Source organism: Pollachius pollachius, assembly GCF_949987615.1.
Source record: "Pollachius pollachius genome assembly, chromosome: 14".
Lineage (NCBI taxonomy): Eukaryota > Metazoa > Chordata > Actinopteri > Gadiformes > Gadidae > Pollachius > Pollachius pollachius.
This window is the reverse complement of record NC_136947.1, coordinates 7382323-7402739: the sequence shown is the minus strand read 5'-3', so window position 1 is coordinate 7402739 and position 20417 is coordinate 7382323. Positions and strand designations below refer to the sequence as shown.

Below are 20417 nucleotides of genomic sequence, written 5' to 3'. Positions count from 1 at the left end.
TCACCGCCATAGAGGCGTGAGGCTCCACCTCACCCCCATAGAGGCGTGAGGCACCACCTCACCCCCATAGAGGCGTGAGGCTCCACCTCACCCCCATAGAGGCGTGAGGCACCCCGCGGTCTGCACTCACTCTCGATGATGTCCCCCAGGCCCTGGGAGAACAGCAGCTCCTTGAGGCGGGACACCTCCTCCTTCAGCTCCCTCACAAGCCGGTTGTTGGGGTCCTCGTTGATCACGGCGTTGCAGCGGATCTGCTTGGCGCGGTCGGCGTATCTGGGTCAAGGAGAAAAACAACAACAACATCAGGCCTCAGCTCAGCCTCGCGCCTCTGGAGCCCCCTGGAGAACGATGCACTGCTGCTGTAAACTTAGCCTTCTGCTAAATCTTAAATACATTGCGCTTTCACTTTTTTACTTTGCCTTTATTTTCTTTTGCGTATCTATTTTATTTTATTTAACTTTGCCTTTATTTTCTTTGACGTATCTATTTTATTTTATTACTTCAATCTATCTTATTATACTATTTCATTTCATTGTATGACGATGTAGCTATGTGAAGCACTTTGAGCCTGCCTTGTGTATGAAAAGTGCTGTATAAATAATGTTGCCTTGCCTTGCCTTGCCTAAAGAGGCCTGCTAGCTCCTAAGATCGAGAAACAAGGAGGCCAAAGTATTCGGGTTGGCTTAGCTCAGGAGGTAAAGCAGGGTGACTTGTAACGGTTGCTAGTTCGAACCCTGGCTCCTCCTAGCTGATGGTTGAGTGGCCCTGAGCAAGACCCCTAATCCTAACTGCTCGTGAAGAGCTGGCTGTCGCCTTGCATGGTTGACGTCGGTGTGTGTATGAACCGTTGTAAGTAGCTTTGAAAGAAAGAGTCTGCTAAATGTAAATGTACTGTATATTTTAAGGTTTGTAACACAGCTACTAGTACACAACTAGTACAATTGATAGTCCCTTATATATATAAATATATCAAGTCATTCGCATGTGAAAGTATATTATATATATTATCAGAGAAATGTGTTTATATGAGCACTCAACCTTTAAGGTGGAGTCTGTGTCTCACCTAAGGGTGCTGAGGGTCTCGTCGTAGTTGATGTCTGCAGGGCTGAGGGCCGCCACCATGGCCGTACGGGAGTTCCCTCCTAGCAGAGCCAACACGACCACTCGGTGAGAACAACACACTGATATGCACTTCCCCTGAACGGTAGTTAAACATTAGTAATCCTGCACTACATTCATCCTTTACTATGGTGCTGTTGGGGATGATGTGCTCCCATCTCCAAAACTTAATGAAGGTTACTCAATATTATATATTTACTTTATTTCTACGATAATTGTTATTATTTTTATTAAACACATACCCAGGTTTTCTCTCAGCAGCCACGTAAGAACAGAGTCTCGGTATGGAATATGATTCTCCACTTTCTTCTTTTTCTTGTTCTGAAAACACGGCAAGGTTGAGTTTCCATATATGTGAATTCAATATTTAATTGTGATGATATTTTCCACATTAAATATTAAAAAGTAGTGCCAGAATTGTACCTTGTTTGGTGCAGAGTCCTGAAAAGTAAAAATGAAAAAATATAAAAAATATACTTTTTAAGGAATCTTAGGAAATCCACAAGGGCAAGAAGGTCCCAGGCGATGAAGAAAAACCCCTTACCACTTCAGCTAAAGCGGAGATGACTTTCCCCAGTGTGGTCAGAGATTTGTTGATATTTGCTCCCTCCTGTAAATACAAACACATTCTACATGTTAACGATGAATAAATTCAACGTCAATCCCTTCCGTACCCTTTCAGTAATAATCGTAAAACACATGAATCAATAACGTACGTTGACACTACAACGACCTACATTAATAGTCCTGTCGATTTGACTATTTCGTAGACCAGTTAGAGCATTGGTTTTCAAATGGGGGTACACGTACTCCTAGCGATACTTTGGAGTACTGCAGGGGGTACTTTTCCATATTCATCTTCATTTTATTTATGCCGAACCCTAACCCTTTCTCCCAAACATGTTTTGTGCCGGTGAAGAAAATAAATAAACATATATATTAGAGGGGGTACTGTAGTACAAAGAGTTTGAGAACCACTGGGTTAAAGAACGGTACAGCGGCTATGTGCTCAGAGCTTCAGCCTCGTTCTCACCTTCAGTCTGGTGCCCTTGGCCCCAGTGGAGTCAGCCCTTTCGCTGCCAGCGAGATCCACCAGACTAATCTTACTGACCTGCAAGAAGTAGAATACGGTAAAGGAAAGGCAAGGAAAAAGACAAACACACTTGCCGTTTCATACACCACTCGAGTAGTATGTCGGACGAGGGGAAAGTGTTAAAAATGTTATGCTGCACTTTGTCTGAATCAACAAACAACAGATGGTGTCCCACCTACACACTAAAGCTGCTAGGCTACATGGGCTTCTCATCTATGTTCTCTCATCTACGTTTGAAACATTATAAACGTTTCACTGGCTTGTTTTACAGTAGTCATTCCCCTATTATAGATGAATAACAATTTCACTGACACACAGATCCTGCAAGCAGTAAAACGTGTTATTAGCTTATCTTCGAATCATATCTTCCGAACCAACCTTCTCGGAGGTGTTCTCTGAGTCCATGTCGTGCTTCTTCTGGGTGAAGATGATGTTGAAGACTGCATGAGAACGGCTGCTGGTCTCGTTCATGTTGGTGGCGGCCACCGTCCTATCAGAAAGCACCAAAAAAAAAAGCTTTGTGTTGGATACGGTGGTGCCTCTATCCGATATCACGCCATGTTGATTGCATCCAAATAATACAAATAATGTGCCACAATAATATAAAGGTACTAATAATCATTACGATTTTGAGTGCGTTTTGCAAAACACCAAGCACACTTTACTTAAAAATCAAAAAAACAAAAAATGAAGCAGTCCAAGCTAAACAGGTCCATAGGCACGGTTAAAACACTTGAGTCTTGAAGCCATAAACACATTCGTTCATCAGTCCTGCATGACATCATTACACACGTCATTACATACGCCTGAAACACCGCCACCGTGGCCGGAGATCCCAAAGATATCTAACACAAGAGGTGCCATAAGAGAAGGAGTTGATCCTGCTGTTACCTGGCCTTGTTGCCGGAGTCCATGAGGTCCTGAATGTCGTTGTAGGAGGTGACGGCCAGCTTGGACAGGTCCTCCACGTAGGGTCCCATCAGGGGGTGCTCGCGGACCCGCAGGTTCCCCTTGTTCTTGGGGTTCAGCAGGTCGCGCACGCGCTCGCAGTAGATCTCCATGTAACTCACCTTCGCCAGGGAACAGGGGAAATTGTTGTTTTTTAGCATAGTAGTCTTATTCTTTGTTTATTCGCTTCGTTGGTAATTGATTGATCATCAGCTGCCGATACATGTGCTTAATTATGCATATTTAGTGTTGACTTGTTTTGAATCATTTAGCAGACTCTCGAAAGCCACACACAGATAATTCGGAAACATGTCATTAGAAAACAGTTTGGCGTAAGGAGTGTCTGTTTTATGCATGTTAAGAAAATAACCAACATTATCTAGCTAAATTTGAGATTTGGTTCTCTCTATGGAAGATGCTATGTACAGTTCACAGTATTAGTATCATTCTGAACACTTTGTGTTCAGGATACCAAAACTTCCTGTCTGGGATCAATAAATGATACTGTCATCTCATCTTATCCATTCCTGTCTGAATATGATATAGTTTAAAGGCTTCCAGATGATGCATCGAGGAAGCCTCTACTGACACATGAAGATGTTGCTCACCTCCACCGAATAGGACTTGCTGTTGTCATTGTTGGTGTCGCTGAACTTGGTGAACAGGTCCTCACAGAGCTATTTCCAAAAACAAGGAAAGGTTCATGTTATCGTACATTATAATACAAATGGTGGCCCCATTCATAATCATACACTCCATCTGGAACCAGCACAGGTTTGACGGTGCGTACCAGAGGAATGATCCCCATCTGATCCTTCTCCTGTCGGCCCATCATGGTGTAGCTCTTCCCCGCTCCGGTTTGTCCGTAGGCGAAGATGCAGACATTGTAGCCTTCGAAGGCGTGGAGCAGCATCTCCTCCCCGATGTCCCTGTACACCTGGACCTGGGACGCATAGTTGCTGTCCTCTGGCTGAACATACAGAGGGGACAGACATCAGGACTCATGGCAAAGAGGACAAATGTTTCACCGTCCGTTGGGGGGTGGGGGGGGTTAAGATAGTGAAACTTACCGTGGTGTGTGACCAGTAAGAGTAGTCAAAATTGAAGCTTTTGTTCTCTTTAGGCTGTTTGGGGTTCAGTATGGCTGGAAGTAAAGAGAGTGGGTGATTAGGCGGAGTTTACACGGACATCCAGAAGTTTGAAGAACTCTCTTTGCCCTATTTGTTTCTCCCTTGTCTCTCCCGTTCCCTCTCTCCCCCCGTCTCTCCCCCCCCCCCCCCCAACTCTCTCTCTCTCTCCCTCTTTCTCTCTCTCCCTCCCCCACCTCTCTCTCTCTCTCTCTGTCTCTCTCTCTCTCTATAGGCCTTTGACACTTACTAGAACCAGGACTAAATGGATTCTGAACGGATTCACAAAAGCCCCTTGCGGACAACAACAAAAGTAGATTACTAACATCGAGAAGAGGTAGGATTCACATGTGAGACTGGTACTCAAAGACAGGCTGATACAACAGAACTGTTAATCAGCTGTTTCTTTAACACTCGAGAATGAGGTCATCATTGAAACAGTAACAGGCACAAAGGCCTGGCCGTATCCCCGGCAACCTCACACACACACACACACACACACACACACACACACACACACACACACACACACACAAACTCACTCGCACTGAGAGACACACTCTCACACCGAAATACACACTTTTTTTTCGCTCTCACAGTTACATAGACAGACTCCTACTCTCACACATCCAGAAACACACACAATCCACACACACAAACAAGGAAGCCTTTGGTTCCTGTGGCTGGAGGGATGAGAGTCAAGAACTATAGCGATCCCTTCACACAAACACACACACACACACACACACACACACACACACACACACACACACACACACAACCATACGTACACACACCATACACAAACCCTACACACACACACACACACACACACACACACACACCGTTCACACACACAAACACAGACACACACACACCAAATGTACACACAACGTACACACACACACACCGTTCATACACGCTGGCGAGCTACAACCCTTAGCTCTGACAGAGGCCTTTGTTAGTCTGCCTTTGGCTGGCAGGCTGCCTGCATACTTCTCTCCAGCCTCCCCACTACCGCGATGAACGACACACAGACAATGTCTCAAAATAGGACCCAGCGGGAAATGATTCATAATCTGTGTGAGCTTTAACATATTAAAACTCAAAGGTTTAGCAGCAGAGTTCTTGCAAATTACTTTAAAAGATGGACTCAGGTATACTAGTATGAAGAGAACACTGTGTAGTCGTCTAGTTTTAGGCTTTTAATCAGTTATTGAATCACTTCTATGCATGCTAATTGGTAGTTGACGATGCAGTTGTTGATTTTTGCCTTGGGAAGAAGCTTTCTTTTAATTATCCTCTCTGAATCACAGTCTTTCATTTGTTATATTATGTCTTCTCTCTCCTCACAGTCTTAAGTTTGTTATGTTATGTCCTCACAGTCTTTAGTTTGTTATGTTATGTCCTCTCTGTTCCAGTCTTTATTTTGATATGTTATGTCCTCACAGTCTTTAGTTTGTTATGTTATGTCCTCTCTGCTCCAGTCTTTAGTTTGTTATGTTATGTCCTCTCTGTTCTAGTCTTTAGTTTGATATGTTATGTCCTTACAGTCTTTAGTTTGTTATGTTATGTCCTCACAGTCTTAAGTTTGTTGTTGTACCTCCCTCCACTCCATAGGCTTCAGTGTCTTAAGGGTAGTTGATGACAGGCAGCTGATACTCACTGGTGGTGTTCCCCGACATCTGGATGATGCACTTGCTGTCCTTCCCCATCTCTCTGGAGTTGAAGGGTCGGACCCTCACCGCCACCTTGACAGAGGCCGTAGCCATGGTGCCAGTGGGTGGGGGGGGGGGTAAGGGTTGACGATGCTGCTACTGCAAGAAGACTGTCTGTCGATCTGTAAGAGGCCGGCTCAACCACGTGACACCAAGCAACTATAAGACACATTTAGGAACATAGGAGTGAGTGACATAACTGGTGGAGATGCCTTCAGGGTTTTTGAAAAACGTCGTGCTGCAGGTCTCTGTCCAAACACAAATAAATATATATTAACAAATATATTGGGCCTATTTGTTGGCAGTAGCTTTTTTGATTAGTCCATGCAGCTGCGTTCGTCATAAGCATAAGCATAGCTCACGATACATATTATAGGCCTATACATCTAATGGCAGCAGATCGTGTTTAGTATTTATCATAGCTAGACGGTAGACACTGTATCAGCGGAAAACTGAATCGACGTGCCACAAGAAGCTGGAACAGCATCATTGAGACAATCATCATTGCAATAAAATGGCTGCGTGTTCTTTTCCCCACCTAAAATCACCTGCCTCTGCTTTCCAGGAGAATCTACGCTTTCATTCCCAAAATAGAGGGGGAAAACGCCTTAACGGACCCATGGCATGCCACCAAATCGCGACGCAACCGCGCCTACAACATGCGATGACAATTTTCCCTCATCGCAGTCGATAGAATGTAAATATTTTCCCCTCCATCTTGCTGGCCTGCCGCACCTCAAAAGCGTTCCTGTAGGCCGCTGCGCTCCAATACCGTCCGTGTAAACATCGCCTCCATCAGCGTCAACCCTCCTCCACCGCTGCGTCAAAACGCACACCATTTTGTGTTATTATTTAGAAATGTCACCATGGCTTTTTGGGAGGTAGTTACTTTACGAAATTATGCCATGTCAACTGATATACACCGATTCAAGCTCGTAAGATCATCGTAGGCTATACCTTCACTCCATCTTCGATGGTAGCCTCGATTCAACCATTTAGGGAATTGTTGACATTCGAGTGCCTGTCTTTACGGTCTGTGTTTAAGCTCAGATGACACCAGGCAAAGGAAAAACACCAACATAGACAACGCACATCATGAGGAGCAGCCTGCCACCCTGGCCACCTCTGCGCCACCATGCCACCTCGTCAGAAATAGTCATCATCATCTTACCTAAACGCCCAGACTCGACGACCGCGGCTGCTTATATGTTACAAAAAAAGATGAGGGCTTCATCCGATGTTTCCTGTTATTTATTTTTCTTCTCCCTCTGTTCGATCAGCGAACAGCATCCCGTAGCGCATCCATGCGCGTCGAATCCGCCCCTGTAGCGAGCGATTCGAGTGATGCTCGGACCGAGTTCACTGAGGATGGACGAGCTGGAGTCTGGAAGATGGTGCTGCGTCAATCAGAGAGCGGAAAACATCTGGAGGAGGAGGAGAAGGAGGCAGGGCTCGAGCTGGAGACTGAGCGGATGGTTAACTAGGAGGATGGGTGTACAGGCGGTGTGCTGCGACTGCGGCCCGCCCTTGTATATCTGCGGGGGGAGGGTGGGGGTGGGAAATGGCCGAACAGACTGTGACGGGGATGTTTAGGGAATAGGATGATGACATCAGCATCAGCATCATCGCAGTGGGATGCAGCGAGCCAGAGCAACGCAGCTCGTTCGGTCTGATACAGCGGGGACGACAGTGCAGGGGCACTTTAACAGTGGACAATTAACACATGATGTTATGTCACCAGGGCCTCTTTACTTGGTTCTCTGGAGGCCTTTAATTACACGGTTTTATTAACAATGCAGACGATAAGATGTTTATTTGCCTTCTTATTTGAGTCTTATTTGAGTAAGAAACTATTTTTGTGTGTACTATTCGTGTAAATATTTGACATATGTGCAAGGGCGTAGGAACCGGGGGGGACGGAGGGGACGTGTCCCCTCCAATATCGGAGACAGGCGCATTTGTCCCACCTAAAAATTATACCGGATCTGTCAGGTTTCTGATATGTGTCCCCCCCAATGTTAAACTCATTCCTATGCCCCTGCATATGTGCTATAGGCCTATGTTGTTATCTTCTCCGTTCCCGCTGTGTCATAAGGTAGAATTGTTTAGGTTATCGGACTTAATAATAAGTTGAACGCCTACATTTATTAGGGGTCTGAAGCTAGAATTCTCTATCTCTTTATGCCTCTCTCTCTCTCTCTCTCTCTCCCTGTTTAACTGTCTGTGTTTCTCTATCTCTCTCTCTCTCTCTCTCTCTCTCTCTTTATCTCTGGGGGGGGGGGGGTACTGTGCTGGGGCCCTTGCTGTGGTGCAAAGGCCAGTGAGGGGGTAAACAACACAACTCGTATTTATTTATCTAGGATAGGGTGAAGGGTGAAGTAATCATTTACCTCATAGGATATTCTCTCTCACACAAGTTGCAGTTAGAGAAATATTAAAAAAGCTATTCTGATTTCTTTCTTATATAATTACAATTTTTTACAATTCTTGTTCGATTTTGTTGATTATGCATATAGCATATACGTTTACATTTAGAGCACTTAGTAGACGCTTTTATCCAAAGCGACTTACAAAAAGTACATTCTTCAGAAGAAGCAACTTAATAAATGTGTGTTGTTGACTCATTTCTGAGGGATGTGCTGTGGGTGTTTATTTCTTTCCAAGATGTACTAAAATGCTTTCTAACTTGAGTTTAAGGACATATGGTCTAGAGTGCAAGTCCAAACCTTGGCCATAATCTTGTTTTTACCAGATGCACGGCATTGGACCTTGAGGTGAACTGGCAGTTAGTCATTACCAATGCAACTGTTTTTTTTGTGAGACTTTCTGAGCTTTTAGAAGTATTTGTTGACAAAGAGTGTTCTGGATATTATGTCTATCAATGTAGTCTTCATATTATAACAAAATAAAAACAAATCGCAAGTTATGATAATATAATGTGATGTTTTTTTCAATTGCATTCAATAACCCCATAATGTGTAGAAACATATCTAGAAATTGTGAAAAGAAGCCACATCCGTGCTATCTGTGGGACTGTCTGCTCAGCCAATCATGTCTCTTGAAACAGGAACACTCCTCTCTGACTCTGACACTCTAATTAGCTGTTTACAAATCGCCATGTATTAGATCACAAATCTCCTTATCTTATACACTTTTGTCTTTTTTCTCAAATGAACAAAATATTATATTATCATTTTATCCACTTCTTTACGGACCTTCCAACTTAACCAAAACAGTAACATTACCCCGCCTTATCCAAAGTCAAACATTGAAACCCCCCCCCCCCCCCCCCCCCCCATCTATTACGTGAGTGACGCACATGGCTCTGGGACCAATAGGTCAAAGAACTTTGTTTTAAATCTTCGCCAAATGTCAGTCGAAGTCAGTCTGTCTGAGGTACTCTAGCATTCCCAGGAACGAGGATCTCCAGCCATGATGCAGAGGGCAATGTTCAGCCGGGGCGCGCTGCTGGCGCAAAACACGGCAGCGGCCCTGGAGAGTTCGCTGGCCCCTAGGAGCTCTCCGCTACTCATGCGTCTGGATCGCTCGATGTCTTCCCTGACGATCCCGCCTCCCGCGGCCCTCCTGCGGCCACTTGAAGTCCCAAACCGTTACCTGTTTGGACCGGGGCCTTCCAACGTCCCGCCACGTGTTCTAGCGGCCGGGGGCAGGCCGATAATCGGTCATTTGCACCCAGAAATGTATGAGGTAAATGCTGGGTATTTGGTTTTCCATTTTTTCATTAATATACTTCATTCCATGACGACTAGGCCTATACACCTAATCTGAAAACGCATCGTTTATATATTGTTTGATTAATAATGTGATTTGATATTTATTTATTTACCAATATGTTCTAAAAAATAAGGTCTGACCTGTCTGTGGTTTTCCACTTAATCTTAAAAGATCATGAACGACATCAAGAAAGGGATTCAATACATCTTCCAGACCGAAAACAACATGACGATATCCATGAGTGGCTCTGGACATGCTGCCATGGAGTGTGCCGTTTTTAACACAGTGGAACCTGGAGAAAGTGTGCTGGTTGCCGTCAACGGAATCTGGGGAGAACGAGTAGCGGAAATAGCCGAGCGAATGGGTAGGTCTTTTTACGCACGGTTTTACGCGGGGACCCTCTCCGTTCTCAAAGGGGACCATCGATGTTAATTTAGATCTATATGTGACTATATATCAATCAATTATCTATGTATAAACTAAAGTGAGGCTATTGACATGAACCGCTGGTTGCTACGATAATATTGATTTTTGTTTTCCTTTGTAGGTGCTAATGTACATAAAATGGTAAAAACACCAGGGGAACTTTTCTCCAATACGGAAATTGAACAGGTACTATAAATGCTTCCTAAGGATGTCCGATAGGCTTAATAATGTTATTTATGGTATGATATGGCAAAAAGTCTGTATATACAGATAGGTATATATATATATATATATATATATATATATATATATATATATATATATATATGTGTGTGTGTTTATGACATTTAATGTACATTGTACTTAAGATCAAACTATACATAATTTAAAAGACAATATACACATAATGCAGTTGAGCCGTATACTGGCTAACTTCATGCTAGGGGTCTTTCATGTTTCGTAGGCCATGGCCAAACACAAGCCGGTGCTGTTCTTCCTCACACACGGAGAGTCATCTGCCGGCCTCTGTCACCCCATGGACGGCATCGGAGACATTTGTCAAAAGTAGGTTCTCCTCCAACAATACAGTGTGAGCTTGCGTGGCTCCCCTAAGGGCAAATCAAATCATATCATAACTTTTTTCTTTTCCAAGGCACAACTGTCTCTTCCTGGTTGACACTGTTGCGTCAATGGGGGCAGCACCCATCTTCATGGACAAACAAAGTAAGGGTCACTGTGTGCGTGCGTGTTTTGATACACATGAGGGAAAGTGTGTTTTTGTGTGTTTGTTCCTTCATGTTGGATCATGATTAACTTGTATATACCGTCTATCTAGAAATTGACATACTGTACACTGGCTCTCAGAAGGCTTTAAATTCCCCCCCGGGAACAGCTCCCATTTCCTTCAACGAAAGAGCATGGTAAAGAGACTGTGTGTGTGTGTGTGTGTGTGTGTGTGCGTTTCTGCATGTGTGTGTGTGTGTGTGTTGGTGTGTGTGTGTGTGTGTGTGTGTGTGTGTTTGTGTGTCCACGTGCATGTGTCTGTGCGTAAAAATGAAAAAAAATGATGCATGAAATTCAAAAAACTGAAACATGGGTCCCAGTAATCAATATCAATAACACACCTTGTTACCCTCTCTCCAGTGACAAGATGTTTAACAGGAAAACCAAGCCTGTATCCTACCTCTTGGATATGACTCATCTTTCCAACTACTGGGGTTGCGATGGCCAGACAGTCCGAGCGTAAGTCCACTACACTCAACTATGCAGTGTGACCTCAACTGAAACACATGTAAACCATAGAGGGTGCTCTGAAATGACCCCATTTTGTTTGCCCTATGTGTTTGTGCGGTCTGCCTGTTGTTTAGAAAAGCGCTAACTAAATATTGTTTATAATTGTTATTATGTAACGTTACGGTTAAATATATCAGCAGGGAATGGCAGCAACCCAAAGTCCAAACTGTTTCAACCCACAGGGCACCAAGAATACGTTATATAACAGCCATGAATGATCACTGTTCACTTTTTGTTTTAGATACCACCACACAGGCCCTGTTTCTGGGTTCTTTTCCTTAAGAGAGAGTCTGGCCATTCTTGCTGAGAAGGTACGCATGCTACAACTTCCAAATTATAACATACAACACATATGACAACACACACAAGAACGCATTTCCAAAAAACTGAATAATAACAGAATGATACAAGCCCAACCCGGCTGCATCTTTTTGGTTTTAAGATATTTAATTCAGCTTCTCAGTGAAACATATTTATTTTTCTGTGCATAACTTTAACTGACCCCGCCTGTATCTACCCTGGTTAAAAATGATGTATGCCTCTTCCTGATGTCCACAACCATTCTATTTTCTCCAAAGTTACGGAACACTGTGAAAACTGCAGCAAAATAAAACACATTTCAAATACATTATTTTCACAGATTGGTTTCTAATACATGGGTACATAAGTCTCAATATTGAGAATAATTACCGTGTATGCCTGCTTAGCCAGTAGTAGATAGTCCTCTCTCTCCCTCTCTCTCTCCTCACTGACTATTTCCAGTTCACGTCTGACTTTGACCAGGAAGTGACCTCTCCATCCATTTTGCTTTAGACATTTAAATTTTAACAGCAGAACCATGAACTAGACTGCATTTAGTTTTCATCATTAACTTATATAACGTAATAAAATAAACATAATAATGTCATAACGATTAGAAATCAAATGACAATTGCACTCTTACTTCCGGTGTTGCCACAGTAACACATTGCCGTATTTCGAGCGGCAGCTACACCGCCCTTCTTTTGGGATGGCCAATCACAAATAGTTTTTTTCAGCTGGTAAAATGTCTAACTTTGATGCATCAATGGGTAATAGAGACACAGAATATGGATCCTACACTAAGGGGGCACAACGTTTGTACCGAGGGGGCATTGCACCCTTTTGCCCCCTCGTGGCGCCGGGCCTGGGTTTGTTCGTCAAGGTCATTGCAATGCGGTGCATTAAGACACAACGGTGCTCTGGTCTCTGTCTCCCCCTAGGGCCTGGAGGAATCCTGGCGGCAACACAAGGAGCTGGCGGCCTACCTCTACAAGGGGCTGGAGGACCTGGGCCTCACCCTCTTCATCCGTGATAAGGTGAATTGCCATTGTTCCCAAACACAACAATGTAAACTGAAAAAACGTTTGGTGAAATAGAGTATAAAAAAGCAATAATATGTATGTATGATTTTAAATATATATATAATTTATATATGTATATTATACATTGGGCATGATGCAAGATACTATAATAAAGAAAAAATGATTATTAATGATTATTATCACGAATATATTATTCAAAAAATAACATATTCATCAACTCCAATCTGGCTTAAGACAGAACCCCAGTACAGAAGAATCCATACTTGTAACAAATGACCAACTAATGACTGTAGGTTCTGTTTATGTAAAATGTATTATGTGACGCCTGGTTGTTGCAGGACCTGAGGCTGCCCTCGGTGACCACCATCGCCATCCCCAAGGGCTACAATTGGAGGGAGCTGCTAGTGTACATGATGAAGAACCACAACATGGAGATGACTGGAGGCCTGGGGCCCTCCATCGGCATGGTAAAGATGGGTGGTGTGTGTGTATGTGTGTGTGTCGGTGTGTGTGTGTGTGTGTGTGTGTGTGTGTGTGTGTGTGTGTGTGTGTGTGTGTGTGTGTGTGTGTGTGTGCATGCGTGTGTGCATGTGCATGATTGCATGTGGTTTTAAGATTCAGGCTACGATTGATAATTATTTGAATTTAGTCCTGACTGTTAATTTTTATATTCCATTAGGTAATGCGCATTGGACTGATGGGATACAACTGCAAGAAGTCAAATGCTGACATGGCACTGCACGCCTTGGCAGATGCCCTCAAGAACTGCAAAAAGAGCAAGGTCTGAGCGGAGAGGTGGATGCTCATGACATTACTACTGGACAATGAATGCAGTCGCCCCCCCCCCCGGGCGATCAAATGAGGAGAAAGTTTAAACTAATATATGATACTGAAGCAGATGCTCATGTTTGAGCTTTGGAACACATTGATTTCTTAATAGAAAATAAACAAGTCCACATGTTTTACACTGCAAAGGGGTAAATGTTTATGGGTGAAATGCATGTGTATGGAATTTTCACTGCATGCCTATTGCTCAAATTATTGTATGATGTCAATAAAATGGTCACTATTTTATCAAAAAGTTGTCTTTGAAACCCACACAACGACGTAAAAGGCAACATATTTAGTCTGTTTTAACTACAATTCCCATGATCCTCTCTTTAATGTCGTAAAGAACGGGTTTATAATCCAGACGCAAACGCGGATGTATTTGATCTTCATTGATATTCTGCATCAGTGATCCGCCGGGTCAACCTTATCGATGGCCTGCCCGTTCCACCAGCCAGGTAACAAACTCCGATATAATCTAGACTTCAACAGCATGACCTTTATTGTTTATACACAGAAAGTAGGTCCTTGTGTTCGAGGCCATACACCATGGACCGCATACTCATATATATAACCTGTTTTAATAGAGAACGCTGCAACGCCCGAATTATTTTTAAAGGTTTTCGTTTGAGATAAATACTTACTAAGATGCTAGGCTGCCTTAACAGCTAATATATTTGACTTTACTTGGACCGTTCTATAAAAAGGATTCCAAGAGTGGTATCTATATATTTATATAAACCGTGTAGGTCTACGTAAGGATCTCATTTAAATCCATGCGCTCAACAATGTTGGGCTGCAACGTTTGTTTCCCTGGTGCTGCCTGCTTGTGTCCTCACCTTGAACTACTGGCACCTTGTAGACGTTTAGCAAGCATACATTTGATCCATTTCTACCTCCCGAAGTGCGTGTTCTATTTCTGTTTGTGTTTTCCAACATTAGCTAAGCTGAACGAAGCCATCTCTCCTCTGGACTGGCTCCTGGGTAACTGGGAATCAGTCGAGCCCGGAGAGGGGTCCTTCCCCAGCCTAAAGCCCTTCCGTTACACGGAGGCCCTGCACTTCACCCAAGTGGGACAGCCCATCATCAACTTTATGTGCGAGCGTTTTGTGGTCATTCAAAAACAATGCAGTACTTAATTTTCATAAGTGTCATTTTAGGACAAACACAGCTATCGCTCATAAAAGTATTTATGTCTCTGCTTTTATGCAAGTCACATGGTCAATGGGTGATCTCTTCACACGCACCTAACCCTATTATTGGCCCACCCCTGGTAGATCAAAATAGCAGACCCATAATTAGTGGCAACACCTGCGGTTCTCCTATGACAACCCTTTTTCTATTGCTATATTTGGTTTATTCAATTGACTGATCCTTCGTTCCATCTCTGGATTTGTGAAAGCACAAATGACTCCATTGTAGCGTACACCCTGTGGTGGATATAGACGTCGGTCTAGGTTTCTGTGGTGCTTGTTTTTGCAGGTTCAATGCCTCCGATGTGGAGACGAAGAAGCCACTTCACAGGGAGTGTGGCTTCATCCGAATGCAGACGGGCACCAACCGAGTGGCATTCATTGTCGCACAGAACTCTGGTATCTCACAACGTTCCTGATTCACGGCCTACAAAATAATTGGCTGACATGCCATAGCGCAGTACATGTCAACATCCCATGGAGGGACTGTAGCTTGATTGCTATCTAGCTAGAGTTTGACACCCATCCCAACGCATACTGAGTTTAACGCCAATGTGTGTATACTCTCTTTTGGAAAGATGCATGCATCTAACTTTCCTTTTAGTAGTTTTGAGTTTAAAGGGGGGATATAATGCCACTAGTCGTGAGTGTGATTAGCCCTTACAAGCAGTTTGAAAATCGGCCTATTTCTGTTGACATCACAAGTGGGCGTGTCTACCTAGATGTATGATGTATAGATAAGCAACATTTGATAGTCAACTTGGTAGGCTGGTAGACAGATCTGAGCCACTTAGACACAGAGAAAGGCAGAATTTCAAACTACTTGTGCTGGCCAATGACCTTGTGGCCTTGTGGCATAATGTCACCCCTTTAATGATGCGGCTAAAAGATGTGACGGCCCACTTGGTGAACGGTGGCTGTTGTATCTATTGTGTACATGCTTCAGCTGAGACTCTGTGTGCAGGACTGGTGGAGGTTGAGGAGGGGGAGCTGGTGGGAAAGCAGCTGAGCCTACGTACACAAGCTCTGGCCAGGCCATCGTTTGCCAAGGAGCCCCATGTCAAGGAGGTATGGCTGCAGTGTGGACTGTCTCTAACGAGCCATTTATTTACCCAAGTGACTCTGGCTTGTGTCGGATGGCATTAAAGGGGACATATCATACCACCAGGTGCGAGTGTGATTAGTCATTACAAGCCGTTTTCAAAATGTGCAGCATTGTGACATCACAGGTGGGCGTGTCCACCTAGATGTGTGACGGATAGATGAGCAGTGTTTGCTAGTCTACTGGGTAGGCTGGTAGACTGATCTATCCAGCACACATCTAGATGGACACGCCCACCTGTGATGTCACAATGCTGCACATTTTCAAACCTGCTTGTAATGGCTAATCACACTCACACCTGGTGGTATGATATGTCCCCTTTTAAAGCTGCATTTGAACTTTCTGTATGACTCCATCTTAAAAGAAACCTCAAAATATACCTATTCAGCTCAGCATTCTCAATCCATATTCTTTATTTTCATTGTATTAATCACCTTGTATTGCAATTTTGCATGAAAAGCACTGTATAAATTAAGTTTGATTGATAACCCTTACCAGTAGGGTTGCATTAATTATATTTGCTACTCGGCTTTTTATCTTGGAATAGTGATAATGCTCCAATTTATGGACAATGCATAGTTGCTGTGAGACAGGCTGGTCAGCATGTCATTTTTAAACGTCTTCCATTCTTGCTCCCTTCTATCCTGTATTTATTTTTTCTCAGGTCTCCAGAGTGTTCCAGCTCCAACCAGACGGGAAGCTGGAGCAGACGGTTTCCATGTCAACGGACAAGCAGCCAATGACGCAGCATCTGCACATCACCTACAGTCGCTTGCCTTGACGCAGCTTGGTTTCAATACGAAGACCACCTTCTGTGTTTGTGCGAAAAAAATAATTACCTGATCTGCAATTTATGTGGCCGGAAATGGAAGATCATGCAACATTATTTCAACCTCAAAACTTTGCTTTGCACATATGGGATTAAGGAGAACATTCCATGCACTATTTGATGGGTTTATTGTTTATGTATAACCATGTTTTGTATAGACAAGACTTCAATTCATGTCGCATTTACATATAAATTGAATCTCGCTGTTCACTTGGCCGCCATACAGTTTAACACGAATGCCGTCATGAGGGTGCATCACGAAGTGGAAAAACTCAATGCATTGTGGCCGTGGAGCTTGTTTTAAAATGGATCTTAACCTTTTCTCAAGTGAGGTTAATAAAGCACATTGACAGTCCTAGCACAGTAACATAACTTGGCATATCGAATTCCATCAAAGTACAAAATGCAGTCAGAGCACAGAACTCCAAGGACCGGCTTAAGTAGGAGTGAAGTGGAGGCTTCTCCATTGAGGAGAGGGAGGAAGATCCTCCCTAACATTGTTGAGAATAAAAAATGTAGATTGCCCAGACTACTGTAATGAATTAATGCCCTTAAATATGACTTCTTTAATGCCTTTGAATATATGTGTTTCCCTGGGTAAATGGACATTAGCACCCCCTAGCGCCTATTCACAATTACTTCGGGGAGGAAGGTACTCCCTCGGCCTCCGTTGACTCCCATTCATTTCCCCGAAAGTACTGGCGGCCGCTGAATAACATGGGTGTCAATGGGAGAGAGGAGGAGTGGGTGTGACCTTAAGGCGTCAGATTCGCGCAAAAATCTATTCGCGCTGCGCTATGAACCAATAAGCAGGATCCCTGGCTGGTGAGTAGTGTTGCCAGATTGGGTAGATTTCCCACCCAATTGGGCTACTTTTAACCACGTTGGGCTGGAAAAATGATTGGGCGGGAAATCTGCCCAATCTGGCAACGCTGTCGATAAACACCCGCTCTGCCTGCATTGCCGCTCAGTCTAAAATAGATGGGATTTATGGCTCTTTGAAGGGAGCCGGATCTTGAGGAGCCGTTCTTTTCAACGAGCCGTTCAAAAGACTGGCTCATTAATTTCTTTTTAAGAAGCTAGCCTAGTGGTAACCCTTTTTATCTTGGAAATAATCACTGGGAGGAATGATAGGGTGAGATTTGGATCTGAATTATTCAGACTTAGACATCGGATATCTGAGTTTGATATATTTTAAATATTGATTATAATTTAATTTAACCTGTGGGGACTAGATTTATTGTCTTATCTGCATTCATTGTAAACATTCCACAAGGTGGTGCTATATCCCTCTGTTTTGACATAACTATTTTGGATCTTTTTATACAATGTGTCGAAGTGTAAATAAAGCTCTTTACACTTGTTCATCATGTATCACCTTTTTAATTGTAGCACAATAAATACTAAGCAGGCAATGAACAATGAACTTCCATGCAAAAATATAATTAACAAAAAATATATTAACATAGAAAAACTTTTACAAAACAACTTTCTTTCATGTATAACACTGCAGAGGACTCCTGAACTGTTCTTTGTAACATTAGTGCAAATCTTAGTAAACAATATTTTTAGAAAGAGATGCTGCTGCGCTTTTTCTGGCTCATAATTGCAGTAGGCTACTCTGCCTGTCCGCCGCGGACGCACTCACGTGAAACAAACGCGTGTTCCCGCTTCTGACTTCTGACATGTGAAATTTGCATATCAACATTCCACCACGAGTGCACTCTGCATGCTCTCCGTCTCAGTTGGTAGCATTACTAGCAATCGACTGTATTGCTGGCCCTGTTTGCTAATGAATAATGGCAAATCTCCAACGTGGGCTGTTCATAGTTTCACTAATGTGAAAAATCTTGATAGGGCAACCAAACGCCAAGTGTCAAGTTCACATTGGTGCTGCTATGCGACTTTCCTTGCTAGGCACCATGCCTATAGATCAGGTTGTTTGAAATAATGTTCTTGTTCTTTTACTAGTTTGTTACTGACCGTTCTGTTTGATATTGTGGAAAGGGTGAATGATTCAGAGCATGATAGATTTTTAATGGCATCACTTTTGGTTTTGAGTCTTTTCTTAAAACAATTGTAACTGAAAATAAACATAGCTAAATTACAACCAATAACTTCAGTCATTGAGGGCAAAAAATAGGCCTAGATTTTTTTATTTACTTTTACAAATCAAGAGTAGGCCTGATTTGACCAATGGGCTTTGCATCCTTTCCTTCTGCCCTTGTAGTCCATTTCAAAGACATGCTGCCCACCAGCTTTCAAAATACAGTGATGCCACTGGTGGCTTTTTATCAATTTTATTCACATAACTTTCCCTCCCTACTATTTTGTAGTTCACCAAAACACCCTGAAACAACTTGAGTCTCACATTCTTATGCCACCACACACCAACAGTGCAAGCAGGCCAATGGCAACCAAGCGCGCAGTCCTTCCTCCCTCACATTAAAAAACAACAAGCCGCCACTGGAGTGAGCCCATAGAGCGCAACAGTGGTTCCAGAAGTAAAAATTCCATTCATAGTCTCCGTACCATGCGCCGTTTTATTGTGAATCGATGGTATATGCACCTGCAGAAGCCACAAGTTAAAGACGTAAGCATCAAGGTTTTCGAAAAACAAATTTAATTCAATGTCCTTGAAACCACTACACTACAAACAATCCTAAAGTGTATCACGGCCAATTGGGGCTTGTTGTTAACAGAAAACCTTTACTACACCTGGGAAAGTGAAGTGGTCGATGACTGCTGCCACTGAACTTGATAGCCTACGAGAGAAACGATGACTTCCCTTCGATTATTGGAAAGTTAGAGTTGTAAAAATTAAAGAGGAAATTAGCTGTAGGCCTATATGTTGAAAAATGTTGAAATAGAATATATGGTAACAGCAAAAATATGACATACATATGACATTTGTAGTATATAAGCTGGGAATGCATAATGTTGAATGAATACGTAACTGGAATACGAGAATAAATTCACATGTATTAAAAACGAGTAACGTTATCACGCGGTGACTGCAGTCAGGAAGGAAAGAGCGTACCATGTCGATGGAAACGCTATACACTATATGAAACACGATACACACACAGAATATATGACACAATTTGTATTAACAATATAATAATGACACAGATTATAAGACGCAAGAAACAGGCTAAACTATAGGGTTGTAAGTTGCGAAAAGGCATGCAATGGTGTGGGATGAGTAGTTCCTCACTCGTTCGCAAAAAATAACGTACTCAGTCTTGTACCTCTGCCTTTTCCTCCGTTTTCCAAAATATTATTTTGCCCCAAATCAAACGTTTTATGGTCACGACTACCTTGAGGGAATGATTGGCTTGGTGCCCTGCTTAAAACTCTTTATATAACGATTTTACGAAAAGTCAGAGAAAATGTATGGTAAATTTACTTCCGGAACCAGAGATGTTCAAAAAGGGGGCGATCACTGTTGCGCTCTATAAAGCACTGTTGGGACTCATAGGCCTAATGGTTTTCACCTCTTTCGATGCTTTTGTCCTCCCCTTGGAAAAAAGCGGTGAAGTGGAGCAGAGAGATCGCCATGTCCGTACCGTAGTTCCAAGTGCGGGTGGTGACGTATATCCTTCGCGTCGAGAGCAGCGAAGAGCTGTGGTTCACAAAGCGGCCTCACACAAAACCTAACAT

At 43.1% G+C, this 20417-nt stretch overlaps 3 protein-coding genes across 3 annotated transcripts in view; 2 read left to right on the top strand and 1 right to left on the bottom strand.

Moving 5' to 3' along the window:
* kif1ab (kinesin family member 1Ab) overlaps positions 1–6059 on the bottom strand; it is a gene marked incomplete at its 5' end in the record, with an annotated part of 30350 nt that extends 24291 nt beyond the window's left edge. The window contains 12 exons of the mRNA XM_079750416.1: positions 131–273; positions 1064–1142; positions 1362–1440; positions 1543–1560; positions 1664–1729; positions 2153–2230; positions 2591–2702; positions 3104–3282; positions 3769–3837; positions 3951–4130; positions 4231–4304; positions 5954–6059. Of these exons, the coding sequence (XP_079606542.1) occupies positions 131–273; positions 1064–1142; positions 1362–1440; positions 1543–1560; positions 1664–1729; positions 2153–2230; positions 2591–2702; positions 3104–3282; positions 3769–3837; positions 3951–4130; positions 4231–4304; positions 5954–6059 (1183 nt within the window). The remainder of the gene's footprint in view (positions 1–130; positions 274–1063; positions 1143–1361; positions 1441–1542; positions 1561–1663; positions 1730–2152; positions 2231–2590; positions 2703–3103; positions 3283–3768; positions 3838–3950; positions 4131–4230; positions 4305–5953) is intronic.
* Positions 6060–9437: 3378 nt separating this feature from the next.
* agxtb (alanine--glyoxylate and serine--pyruvate aminotransferase b) lies at positions 9438–13589 on the top strand (the record flags this gene model as incomplete). The annotated part of the gene is made up of 11 exons (XM_079751704.1): positions 9438–9713; positions 9912–10104; positions 10288–10352; positions 10630–10730; positions 10819–10889; positions 11002–11086; positions 11310–11408; positions 11701–11770; positions 12701–12796; positions 13141–13269; positions 13482–13589. The coding sequence occupies 11 exons, from the start codon at positions 9438–9440 to the stop codon at positions 13587–13589; spliced, it is 1293 nt and encodes a 430-aa protein (XP_079607830.1).
* Positions 13590–14010: 421 nt separating this feature from the next.
* On the top strand, positions 14011–17274 carry LOC307085480 (peroxynitrite isomerase THAP4-like). The gene is made up of 5 exons (XM_079750293.1): positions 14011–14088; positions 14573–14726; positions 15113–15222; positions 15788–15891; positions 16590–17274. The coding sequence occupies exons 1-5, from the start codon at positions 14064–14066 to the stop codon at positions 16704–16706; spliced, it is 510 nt and encodes a 169-aa protein (XP_079606419.1). The 5' UTR covers positions 14011–14063; the 3' UTR covers positions 16707–17274.
* Positions 17275–20417: the final 3143 nt, after the last annotated feature.